General features: G+C 35.6%; 1 protein-coding gene across 1 annotated transcript in view; it reads right to left on the bottom strand.

The window, feature by feature from the left end:
- The window catches only part of LOC136881324 (ATP-binding cassette sub-family C member 12), a 171,790-nt gene extending 158,469 nt beyond the window's left edge, over window positions 1–13,321 (bottom strand). Inside the window, exons 1-2 of the mRNA XM_067154145.2 lie at window positions 13,124–13,321; window positions 1,996–2,144 (exon numbers count right to left, since the gene is read on the bottom strand). Of these exons, the coding sequence (XP_067010246.2) occupies window positions 1,996–2,066 (71 nt within the window). The 5' untranslated portion in view covers window positions 2,067–2,144; window positions 13,124–13,321. The remainder of the gene's footprint in view (window positions 1–1,995; window positions 2,145–13,123) is intronic.
- Window positions 13,322–13,777: the final 456 nt, after the last annotated feature.

Here is a 13,777-nt window from a genome sequence, read left to right on the forward strand (position 1 = left end):
GAGAATAAACAGCAACAGAGAAAATAAATGAAGTGTTAGAGGGCATTCGACTGGTGCAGGTTATTGTAAATAAAAAAAAATGTGTGTGAATAAATTAATTCCATCCCCTGGTCTAAGGAGTTTGGACAGCCAAAGTAGGGGACTGCCTGTAGGGGTGAAGTACAGTGGGGACTTCGAGGGCCCTGGGACCGCTACGGTAGCTGTGAAGGCCCTTCAGGAACTCTGAAAAGTGGTGGCAAAAGGGGCTCTGGTTAAGACGCAGCAGGTCGTTATGCTACTTAGGATCCAGAACGGGTAAAAAAAAAATAGTAAATAAATAAATGCAATGTAAATATTAATGTTATACCAGTTTTATAGTATCATTTGAAGCAATTCCACATACTGTATATCAGTTGACTATATTTGTAAGTAGTACAGGAGATATTATAATTAGAATTTTGTAAACAATATAAATTTATTAAGGATGAGCTGTGTGTTTAATAGAAAACATTGTTAGTGTAAATTGTATAATATTGTATTATAGGAAAAATTTTCTTCTCTTGTTAATTTAATATTTAGTGCTTGACAATAATGTATTTTAGTGTACCATTTGCCACCGAGGTAGACACCTCATTTGCAAATAAAGAGATTTTGATTTGATTTGATTTGATTTGACATGACCTTGAGCGCATGTGCCGCTCCTGGAAGCAGTTGCATGTCATTTCTTGTGTTCTGTCTGGTCAGTGTGATTTAGAGGAGTGCCGCGTACAGTCATATCATACCATTGTTGCCTCATGGTCTGTCGAATTGCAGACATATGGCAGATATGTTGGCCTTCCTGATGCTAATTTCTCATTATCAAGGATTGTACAACAATGTAAAATGAAAGGTCTCAACAATAGTAAGTCATCTGTAAGTAATATGATAAAATTACATCAGAATGGTTTTCTGACAGAAACAACAACTCCAAAAAAACTAGCTTGGAAGAGAGTTCAACCCTCCAGGATTCCAGACAACATTAAGAATGTATAGGCTGCTGTCCTGAATGAAAATCCACCAATTCATAGACACCTTGCCAGCTACTCCAGCACATCTAAAGGTACAGTCTACCCTTATAAATAAAGATGATCTGAAACTGGTAAAGCCTCATAAGGCACATGGACGTGCTTTGAAAGCAAGGCATGTTAAAGAATGGTTCACTAATGCCAGTAAATTATATGAAAACTACCAAGCAAGGGATAAATGGCAGTCGATTGTTATCCTGAATGAAGATTTTATATATTTGGATGACACCAACAAGCCCCGGGCAATTTATTGTCACCTAATAGGCCAAGAGGGGCACTCAAAATTCATCAATGAAAACAAAGAAACGTTTGCTAGTGGGTTTATTGGAGTGGCAAGATATTGTGCCGGGGTAAACTCAGAATCCTCAGAGTGCTGAGAAATTGAAGATCAATGCTACCTACTTTCAGAAGAATGTCATGGACCCCTCTTTTGACAAAGATATCCCTCGGCTTAATGGTGAGGATACTTCAAATGTTTGGTTCCACACGGATAAAACATCCAGTCATACCGCCAGATCATCACACACATACTACTAGAGAAAAGAAGCAGAGACTGATCTTGTTGTCATACCACTTAGTAAAATTCCTGTCAAATCCCCGGATGCCTTGCTGATGGATTTCTGTGCCTTAGGTCTCCTGAAAAGAGGGCTTTCTTCTAGACGTCCCACCACTATTGAGTATCTTTGGAAATTGTGCAAGGAGGTATGGGACAATATTCCTCTTCATGAACTCTGTCATTGTCTTCTAGAGTGGAAATTGATATGTAGGGCAATAGTCCGTGCCTGCGGCTATCACATTGAGCACAACCGGATCTGGAGAAATGGAATCACCTAGGACAAAAGGTACGTCAACATTGTCTAAACTTAACTGGGGCAACCCTCCATTGAATAGGACAACACTAATTTTTATTTCATGCCACAAAATTATAGAAGTACTCAGCAGCAGAACTTACTCAAGGCTACCAGCAGGGGAGTCAGCTCGAAGTCTCACATATTCACCTCTGATATCATCAGGGTTTAACATTGTAGGGTATGCTAGCTTTCTAGATGTCTGGAGAAGAATCCAGGTGGAGCAGACTGCAGTTATAATTTATGGTTCATGCTGTATGGGAGAAACCAATTACAGTAATATTGTTTAAACTAAGAAGTCTCATACTAAAATGAATAGAATGTAGCAACATAACTTAATTACAACATTTATTCTCTTATTAATATAATAGTTTCTTTTTTTTTACAAAGGTTCTGAGTGTAAGTGTTAAATAATGGTCCCATGTGATGTGAATGAATGGGAATGGGCTTTCTACAAGGCTAAATGGCTTGGCCACAGGAAGTAGGGGAGAATGAGGAAATAACTGTTGTGCACGAGGGGTCGCATCACGGTCTTCAAGACCAGGCGCATACAGTTTTTATTCTTTGAAAACAGTTGAGATTCCCACTTCTGGAAAGTCTCAGAGGTTTACTAAGCCTACCCAAAAAATGAGAACCAGGTTAATTCCTGGGGCAAGGTGGAAGCATAGAGCTGACCACTTTATCCCACTTCAGTTCAAGATTATGGTAAGCATTTACCTTCACTCCTCCAAGGACCTTCATGGACTGTACAAATAAGGCTTTGGTTTGATAACACTGATATGCAACCATTTTGCTACAGAGAAGCTGTTTATTTTTTTCAGCTTCCCCTATGGGTAAGTTACAAAGCCCATTTGTACTTTCATTTCATCACGTCCAATTTAAAAATAAAAATTGAAATCCATGAAAATGTCTAAATACTGAAATTAATATATATCTTTACATCAATTACACTATTATTATTGCATTCAAGCTGGTAATTTATAGATAATGGAATCACTAAAATCTTATAAAACAACTGAAATTAAAAATTATGAACAAAGTATGCAATAATTGTTTTTCTTGCTTACTATTGCAAGGACACTTGAAAAAAAAATCAGTTCATTTCTATATTTATATGAATGTCATTCCTTGAAACTGGTATGTGTAAGCCTTAATTGTGTTTTCATTTAGTGTGTCATATACCTAATGTAGTAAATAGATAGTGTTCAGAAAATATGTTGTTCTTTTGTTTATTTAAAACTGAAATTTTTGAAGAAAGTGAAGCAAAAATTAAAGCTGGCGTATTTGATGGATCAGAGATATGCGACCTAATGAGGGATCCAAATTTTCAGTCGTCAATGAATGAAACAGAAAAATCTGCATGGCATTCATTTAAAAGATTGACAGAAAACTTCCAAGGTAGGAGGAAATCTGAAAATCACAAAGAGTTTGCCGAGGAAATATTGGTGAACTTAAAATCTCTAGATTGTAACATGAGTGTGAAACTTCATTTTCTACACAACCATATTGACCACTTCCGCAAAAATCTTGGTGCAATGAGTGAGAAGCAGGGTGAAAGATTTCATAAAGGTAGGCCTATTAAAATGATGGAAATAAGATACCAAGGCAAGTGGAATGAAGCAATGTTAGCGGATTATTGCTGGTGCTTAAAGAGGAGTCCTGATCTAGAAAGCCGAGAATAATAACCGAGAGGTTTCGTCGTGCTGACCACACAACACCTTGTAATCTGCAGGCCTTTGGGCTGAACAGCGGTCGCTTGGCAGACCAAGGCCCTTCAAGGGCTGTAGTGCCATAGTTTTTTTTGGTTAAAGAGGAGTAGGCCCACACCTCAAAGTCACAGCAGGGCACCAAAATGATGCAACATTTCAACCAATAAATTGAACATCTGAATGGCTGTAAGTACTTTTTCTTAATAATTCAATGTTTTATAGTTAACTTTATATACTCATATTTTATACTGCGATATGAAAACACGTTCAAAAAATAATTAACCTAACTTGACGTTATCAAAATTGGAATAACTTACCAAGGGAGACGTTCAATAAATATCCAATTTCTTTGCAATAATTTAAAATAAGGCTAGAAAAATAATACGTAGAGAATCTGTCACTTGGGTGACTGCTCTAAATGCAGATCAGTACTGAAACAGTTAGTTATTTAAAAAAATTGTTGAACTTCATCTACTTCACTAGAATAATAATAATAATAACAACAACAACAACAACAACAACAACAATAATAATAATAATAATAATAATAATAATAATAATAATAATAATAATAATAATAATAATAATAATAATCATATGGCCTCAGCTACCGTGTGCAGACATTTCGATTTGACGCCATCTGGCTGTCTGCTCGTCAATTTCGACGTTCCGTTTTACTCTAGGTCCGCTAGATGGTAGACAGAGTAAACCGGATCTCTCTTGGGCGTCTATGGCTGAGATTTTAATTAATTTTGTCGGGTAAATACCAAATGTATCACCAGAGATCTTTTACGTGCCGACATCGTACGACATGGAGTGTCGAATGGACTTTTTTCCGCCCTTCAAAAATCCGACTACCTCTGCCAGGTTTGAACCCGCTATCTTGGGATTCGGAGGCCGACACACTACCACGGATCCACATATAGTGTAGATTAGGTAGGAGTTTTAACAAAGTCCTTTTTCTCGCATGAAGCTGGGAAATCAACATGAATAATGAAAATTATAAACTATGAAAAGAGTAGCATTACAAAAATGTTGTAATGTTTGGGCAGGGTAGACTTGGGAGAAAGGAGACGAGCTCCTCAACTAAGCAGTATGTTCTGAGCTGTCGGTGAAGAGATGGTAGGTACATTAGTAGACAAATAACTTTGAGTGGTGTTTGTATAAATAGGAAAGATCACAATAATGAAGATTAGGTTTGAATTCAAGAGTACAAATTGGGCCAAAAATTTATTTAAAGGAAGAGCAGTTAGGGATTGGAATAATTTACCATGGGATATAATTCTTTGAAATTATGAAAGAAAATACTAGGTAAACTACTGATAGGGAATCTGCCACCTGGGTGACTGTCCTAAATGCAGATCACTGGTGACTGGCTGATATACAGTTGAACCTGACTTATACGTATATCAAGGGGAAGAGAAAAAACTACTCTTAACTCAGAATTACTTAGAAATCAGACTTACACAATACATTACATATTTACTGAAAAACCAATGGAATAGACCTACATTGCAAATGAAAAATACATTAAGACAGAAAATATTATTTTGAACTTCATCCAGCCTTAAATAAATCAGATAGTTTGGTTTGTTTCACTTTTCTTGCTTTGAGAATATAAACCTCCTTTTGCAAACTTAGTAATGAATTCAAAGCATTTTCACTACAACTTTTCGCACTGATGTAACGCCTACACACATCGATTGCACTTATTACTTCACTCAGTTCAGGTGTTTCAAGATTCAAGTCGTTATTTTCATCTCCGTCACTGTCACTATTGCTTGTAGGCGGTCCATCACCACCGCGTTGTTGGCATACATCAGCAATAATCTCATCATCTGGAAGTTCTCCACATACAGCCAGATTATTATCAAAATTCACAAAAGTATCGAATTCTACACCCTCTGGTAGTGTTAGCTCATTGTCAGACAAAACTTCGTCCCTGTAATCATCATTAGAGACAGCCTCTTCTAGTAAGACACCAGCTTTGCGGAAACAGTTGCTTATTGTGGAGGATGACACCAGCTTCTAGGCAGTCGAAATAAAGTCCATGGCTTGCAGCAAATTAATGGAGAGAGGTTCATTTCCTGCATCACGCAGTGTTATTAAATGTTGAACCAGCATTTTTCTATAATTTTCTATAATTTGCAATGTTGCCCATATCAAGCGGTTGTAGAACACTCTTACAGTTAGGAGGGGAAAATTCCACTTGGACATTCTCCAGAACGATTTGAGGTGGATGTGCTGCACATCAATCCGTAAGAAGAAGGATCTTCTTCTGTTTCTTTTTCATTTTAATGTCCAGTTTTTCAACCACTGTTCCATTAGAAGCATAGTCATCCAAGAATTTCTGTTGGATTCATATTCCATAGGTTTTCTTTTTGCACCATTAAAACACCTTGGATTCTTCCATTTTCCTATCACAAGTGGAGGAAGTTTGTCAGATCCATCTACATTGGTGGCAAGAGGTACGGTTACACAAATTTTACTTTTCTTCCCTCCATGGCATGAGTCACCTTTTTCAGCTAATGTTTTTGGGCCAGTCTCATCACAATTGTAGATGTTTGGAGGCTGGTAATCGATTACGATACCCGGCAGAACCTCTTCTTTCCAGTGTTGCACCACGATGTCATCCACAGCTTTTGAGTCACCGCAAATTGTTCTCCCTGTGATTCCATGATGATCTTTAAATCCTTGCAACCATCCTGATGAAGCCTTGAAATCAGCAGCGATACTCATCATTTTAGCTAAATCTATTGCCTTTGCCTTCAGCATGTCGCCACTAATTGGGAGAGCTGCAGCCCGCTTTTGCTGGAACCATGTGAAAAGTGCTTTCTCCAAATCTACGCACCTTCCTTCTTGCTGATGTCTGCACTTTGCTGATTGTGAACCCAGTTTTAAGAACTCACCCAAAATAGCGTTTATTTTACTGATGACTGTACATAGTGTGGTATAAGCAATCCCTAAGTCTGCAGCAATTTCAGTTTTTGTTTTGTGTGGAATAGTGTCCACTTCTCGTATAAATTTTATTTTTTCATCTAGGTTATAACATTTTCTTTTTCTGTTCTCCATGGCTAATCAAAAGTAACTGAATGACAAAACTACTGTTCAACAGTAAACACCAGATACTGGCACTGTGGATATTTTACTTCTTCGTTGTTTCCATGAAAGAAATTCTCATATTCAAACAAATTTACTGTATTTTCTTTTGTTTCTGCACCCAAACCGCCCACTTTGCTTGTAATGTATCTTAATCTTTGGCGGCATTGTGAAGGTCAAAAACGATGAAGGTAGAGGAGGAGCGAGATAGAGAGCGAGAGAGCAAAGGGGACTCACTCGGTTGGCCTTTGTTAAGCCACCAGTAAGTAAGGGTCAACAATGTCACTCGGCGAAACTCTTCGTGTTCTGTTTCAGCACCAAAACGCGACCGCTCTACTTCCGTCTACGCCGACAAAGAGGAAACTTCGTAAATACAGTAGTTTCTTTTAAAAAAAGCATGTGCTCATTTCAATTACGCAAACTCAGTTATATTTCACTGACACTTAATACATATAACAGCGAATTACATTATAAACAGATTACATGTAAATAAGGTTTAATTAACACGCTTTTAAATTACATTTTGCCGGGACCTAAAGGAAAATAGTACAAATATGAATTATGCAGAACAGAGTTACGTATAAAGCAGGTTCCAACAGTATATATATTTCAATTTTTTTTTTCCAAAGAATCATATTTCTGGCGTAAAAAGAATCTTTCAATTTTCTTGTAACAGAATTGTAACATTTTAGAAATAATCTTTTCACTTGACAGGTGATTTGTAAGAAAATGGTTGAGCAATACAGTGGTTCAGCTGCATAATGAAACGCAGTGCTGCATTAGTCAATTCCCATTTTGCCAGGCTGAGTTGCTTAGACGGTTGAGGCGCTGGCCTTCCGACCCTAACTTGGAAGGTTCAATCCTGGCTCAGTCCGGTGGTATTTGAAGGTCAGCCTCGTGCTGGTAGATTTACTGGCATGTAAAAGAACTCCTGCGGGACTAAATTCTGGCACCTTGGTGTCTTCAAAAACCGTAAAAGTAGTTAGTGGGACGTAAAGCCAATAAAATTATTATTAATTCCCATTCTGAGAAACAAGGTTAAAGATCAATAAAATTCTGAACATAATAATATTTTGGATTTAAACTACATGAAACAAAAAAGAAACCAAAAAAGAAAAAGAAAAGAGACAAACTTGTTTCACACACCATAAACCTAAAATACTATCATGAATGGTATTCAGACAGTTACCACTGATCTGCATTTAGGACAGTCACCCAGGTGATAGATTTCCTATCTGTTGTTTACCTAGTATTTTCTTCAATAACTTCAAAGAAACTGAAAATTTATTGAACATATCCCTAACTCCTTTTCATATAAAGAAATATATGCCCTAGTTTTTCCTCTTGAACTCCAACTTTATCTTCATATTGTAATCTTTCTTACTTTGAAAAGCACCATTCAGTATTATTTGTCTACTAATGTCATTCCACACCATCTCTCCTCTGACAGCTTGGAACATATTGCTTACAAGTAATAAATCTCATTGTAGACCGTATTGGACATCAGATTATGAACATTAAAATAAGAATAATAGTTAACACCACCTTTCCAATACTTTCCTTATATTCCACCTTACCCCCTCCCCATAATACAACTCCGCCGCCAGCTTCCAGCACTCTCATTGTTGCGCCTACCCCTCCCATCCCAACTTACTCTCCGCCTAAGCAAGCACACAGATACTACACACGCAACAACGGGCATACGTTTAACAGACCCCCTCAAATGGCTAATGTCTCCAGTCAACGCTCATCCAACATGAGAGTTAAGCTATCTTAGACTCCCATTTTGAACACGCTATTTTCAAGGCCCGAGTACATCTTTTTTCTTTTTACATTTTTCAGATTTCAGTTCACGACTTGGCATCTTATTTTTTCCGTTTCGATCCTGAACTCCCAGTAAAAATGAAGCGGCTTCAGGCGTGATCAATTCCTGTTTGAAGTGTTACTACTCCATGTCTGCTACAATATGTGATTTCTCTTGCCCCTCTCACGTATCTATACAAGAGTGTGATTTAATTATTTCCTCATTCAAAAGAATATAATCATCATTTTTTGTCATGATGAACATTCTTATTAACTGACTGGCAGCTATGAGTTTGATTATTACACTGCCAGCTCTGTGTTGTACCCTATGTTTTTAACCTCTGGCAACAGGATTACGTGTTTTTCTCACTTAGCCATGATGAACACATATATTTTCACTCTTGTTTTATGTTTGAACATTCTGATTGACTGACTGGTACCAATGATACCTTAATGATTTTAATTATTTCACTACCAGCTCTGTATTGTACTTTCTGTTTTTATCCTCTGTTTCAACACGATTGTGTGTCTTTCTCTTAGCCATGTTGTAATATTTTATGTTTTTTTCACACTAGTTTTAAGCCTATTTGATTTTCTAAATGTAAATGTTGTTTCTTAGGGTACCATATAATTTAAGGACACTAGGTTTGGGGGCCTGACCTAACTTTAGGCTAAGATTTATTTTCGGCTGATGATGCTTACGACAGTTAAGCGAAACATGTCCCATCTTACAACGCCTGTTGTAATGTTTATTTCCTAAATATAAGGAAAGTTAAGTATTGGAAAGGTGGTGTTAACTATTACTCTTATTTTAATGTTCATAACATATTGCTTAGTCGAGCAGCTCATCTGTCTCCTTACTCCAAAGTCTTCCCAGCCAAATGCTCATAACATTTTCGTAACACTACTCTTTTGTTGCAAATTACCCACAAGTTGTGCTGCTTTTCTTTAGATTCTTTTCCAGTTCTTGAATCAAGTAATCATGGTGAAGAATACTAGAACCATACTCCAATTGTGGCCTTACCAGTGACTTATATGCCCTCTCCTTTACATCCTTACAGCAATCCTTAAATACCCTCACAACCATATGAAGAGATCTGTAACCATTATTTACAATCAATATTTATGTGATTTCCCCAATGACGATCTCACCTTATATTAACACCTACAGTAGATACTTACAATGATCCCCATGAGGTACTTTCAAACCCTCAACAGAGTAATTAAAACTGAAGCACTTTTTCTCTTGGTGAAATTCACAACCCGTTTACCATCATACTATAGTCTGCTGTCCATATCACAATGTTGTCATGGTCTTTTTGCAGTTGTTCACAGTCCTGTAACTTATTTATTATTCTATACAGTATAACATTATCCGCAAAAAGCCTTATCTGCGATTCCAGTTCTCTATTCATATAATTTATATAGGCCTATATAAGAAAAAGATCCATAAAGGTTCAGAAATCCAGCCACCCACTCAGTCACTCTTTTGTCTAGTACAGTTGCCCTCATTTTTGGCAGTAGTCTCCCATGATCTACCCTTAATTGTCCACTTGATTGTTTAAAACTTCAAGAAGTTTTACATCATCTGGAAAAGTACTGTATTCAAAATGGGTTGAAACTTAATCATGAGAAATGTAAAATAATATCTTTTTTAAAAACAAGAAGAAAATATCATTTCAGTACAAATTTAGTAATAACAATATTCTAACTCCTGTTTCACAAGTTAATGACCTTGGTGTTTTATTCAGTTATAACTTATCGTTTAATGAACATATTGAAAATATTTGTAAGAAAGCATTTCGAAGATTGGGTTGCATTACTAGATATTCTAGAGAATTTTCAAACTTAGCTACCTATCTATTGCTGCAAGTGTCTATGGTATGCCCTATACTAGAATACTGTACACCTGTTTGGAACCCTTCTCATCAGACCTCTATCTATAGATTACATTCAGTACAACATAAATTTCTTCGTTTATATTCATTTAGAGCAGGATTCTCATATGATAATGTTGATTATACATCCCTACAACAGTCCTTAAATCTGCATAGCCTGTCACAACACCGTGAATTATTGGATACATTTTTAAATTGCTTCATTCCTTGGTGAATTGTCCACAACTCCTTGCAAAAATTAACGTACATGTACCAGACAGACGCACAAGGTTCAAGAATACATTGTCTACAAATTGGCATAGAACTAGATTTTCATTCAATGGGCCAATTGAACGAATGTCAAGATCTGTAAACAAAGTGGATATTGATATATTTAACTGCTCATTGTCAAAATTTAGAAATCATTTACATAATCTCCAGAAATGACTATTACTTTCCTGTGATTACTTGTAATATAACCTGTGTATATATCTGTACATATTTTTCTACTTATACCGTACTCCATTGAACTTTCTTTTTAGTGTGTTTTGTTTTGTTTATTCTTCTCTACTGTTATGTAAAATGGTATTACCATTAATAAAGTATTATTATTATCAATAGTCTTGGATAGGTCAATAGCTATACAGTCCATTTGACCTTCTGAATCTAAAATATCTGCTATTTCTTGCTGGAATCCTACAAGTGAAGCTTCAGTGAAATAACATTTCCTAAATCTGAACTGCATTCTATCAAATCAGTTAATAATATTTCAGAACAGCAAAAGTAATAACTGAACACAATTAAGTTCTCATTACAGATACTTAATATCAAGTATGGTAGATATATCCTTCAATTCAAACAGTCTCTTCATATTTTATGCTTATATTATTATTATTATCAGTATTATGTTATTACTCAAAAACAAAACAGAAAAAATTAAGATACTTCAAAACACACACACCAGGCTACAGACCAAAATCAATAAAAGGCCTGATGGGAGGGTATTTTCAACAGAACAAAGGAAGGCAGCATCTGTCAAAATGAAAAAATTTTGGGCTGATAGGAAATCAAGAAATCCTCTGTATAATTGACTAAAGTGGTCCAGTGTAGGCCATAAAATGTAAAATAAGTAAATAATGTTATTACTCTAAATAAGGAATGAAAAAAATACAAAACCACTCCTATGTAATGTTCATCTTCCTTATAAAAAAGTAGCAGTATAAAAGATTGATAACTCTGTACCTCGGAGTTATAGGACACTATGTCAGATTTAGTAACTTTTGCAGGAGAGTAGGTTGAAGATGTTTTTCTTTAATTTTCTTGCCTGTTTATAGCATTTTCATTTTTAAAAATTGACCAGTTATTTCTTTGTATGTCATGTATCATTGTGTTTTACATTTAATGTTATGTGTTTCTTTACTGATTTTTTATGGATATGGTGTTGTACACATCTCATGAGTGTCCAGTATCATAAAACATAGTGTTCTTGGTATTTAAGAAATAATAAGAAATTTAAGAAATAATAAGAAACACATTACTTAATCACAATCAGTTTCATTTAAAAATATATATATATAAACAGAACATTACACACATGAAATGACTTGTAAGAATACAAATGTTACATCTGTCCATAAACCTCATCTATGTCTTCTGGAGAGTCTTTTTTGTTTGTATATGAAACTGTTTGTTCTAAATTTTTATAAACCTCATAGCACACTGAAGGGATATAGGACAATAATGCCATTAAACCATTACATTTCTACTGGGAAATAGGTAGTGGGACATTTGAGAGTTGTTTTACATCAACTGGAAATGTAAGTCCATGTCTGTGGAACCTAACGAAGGCAACTTCTTGGTTCTCACCATCAAAAGAAGTTTTTAAATATATAGAGTTCCCATGTTTTCCTGTTTCACTTGTAATTGTACACATTTTGATAGAAGACATTGCCATTTGTCAATATCCCTCTTCCAATTAATAGGAGGAGGGTTTACAGAGTACTTTTTGACATACAGTGAGATAAAACTTTTAAAATGTTGAAGTTCCATATTATGAACAGTGTATTTGCTGGAAGTTTGTCATACGGGTTGTTGCCAGTCCCAGGGTGTTAAAATGCTCAGATTATTCAGTTTCTTCCATTTCTTCTCTATCAAGACATGAACACTGTCAGCCTTCATATGGGTATGGTTTTTTAGTAAGATTTTTTGATTTATGGTCTGTTGAAATACCAATGCCTAATAATTTAGGTTAGTTATATTTGCAACAGTAGTAAATATTCACTAATGTAAGGACTGTGAAAAATAATAGCTTACCTACTGAAGCAATACTATTACTGCCTTATAGTAACTTCATAATTTTATACCCATGAGAGTTTGGATTCATTCTTCTCAACTCCTACCATATACACATGGAGATAAAGACATCGAATCACATGTAAAACTGACTGGACTGCAATTGTGTTTCCTTAGTTCACGGAAAACCCACCAGACTGTGCAGAACTTTACAACACTACATGCAGATGGTGATGTATTACTCTAAGTAAAAGTGGACTAGGTGTTCCGTTGTGATTGATTTGATTGAAGTATGCAACTCCCCCAAAACTTGATGTAGGACATAGTGTTGTTTACCTCTGGGCAGAGGACAGGAAACCCATATGGGTGTGCCAATAATCCCATTTTAGTTCAAAGTGGACATAGTGTCCTATACCTCTGAGGTACAGAATAAAACCATTTTAATGACATACCTTTTCAGTTTTTTCTTTCTTTCATCTGTAGCACTTTAACCATAATGAAAACGTCTTGAATTTGGTATCACAGCAAATAAGAGAATAATGTAATCACTGTTGAAATATGTTTTAGAGCCCATTCATGTGATCTGATTTCTTATAATTACATAAATTGAAGAAATCCACAGTTAACAGCAATATATCACATCTGCTCTTATTCACTGATCTTATCAGCAACACGTTCCTAATGTCCACACCTTAGTGTTACCATGGAAACCTGATAACTACTTTGATAGCTGTTTGTATGGTTCAATCTCTACAGGTCAATGTGGAGCATTTACTTGTAATCTGCAACAAAAGCACAAATGAATAGCTTTGGTTACTTCAGAGAAGCATTGTTTGTCAATTTGTTTTTCATGTTATTTGTTCTCAATGACTATCAGGTCTTATCATTCTATGAAAAGTTTAAAAATGCTAAAGTTCAGTACCATCTTTTCTTGGAGATTCTGTTTATATTTTATAAATAAAAAACACAGGCAATGAGGTTTTTGTTTGATTGTGTATTTATTACAATTCATTAAAAAACATACAGTATTCTGCTTATGAAATGAGTGCTACATACTGGTACCAGTATGTCTTGTTTCAGCATTTCAAATAAACTCTATTTGGGAC

The sequence above is a fragment of the Anabrus simplex genome, chromosome 1 (genome assembly GCF_040414725.1).
Source record: "Anabrus simplex isolate iqAnaSimp1 chromosome 1, ASM4041472v1, whole genome shotgun sequence".
NCBI lineage: Eukaryota > Metazoa > Arthropoda > Insecta > Orthoptera > Tettigoniidae > Anabrus > Anabrus simplex.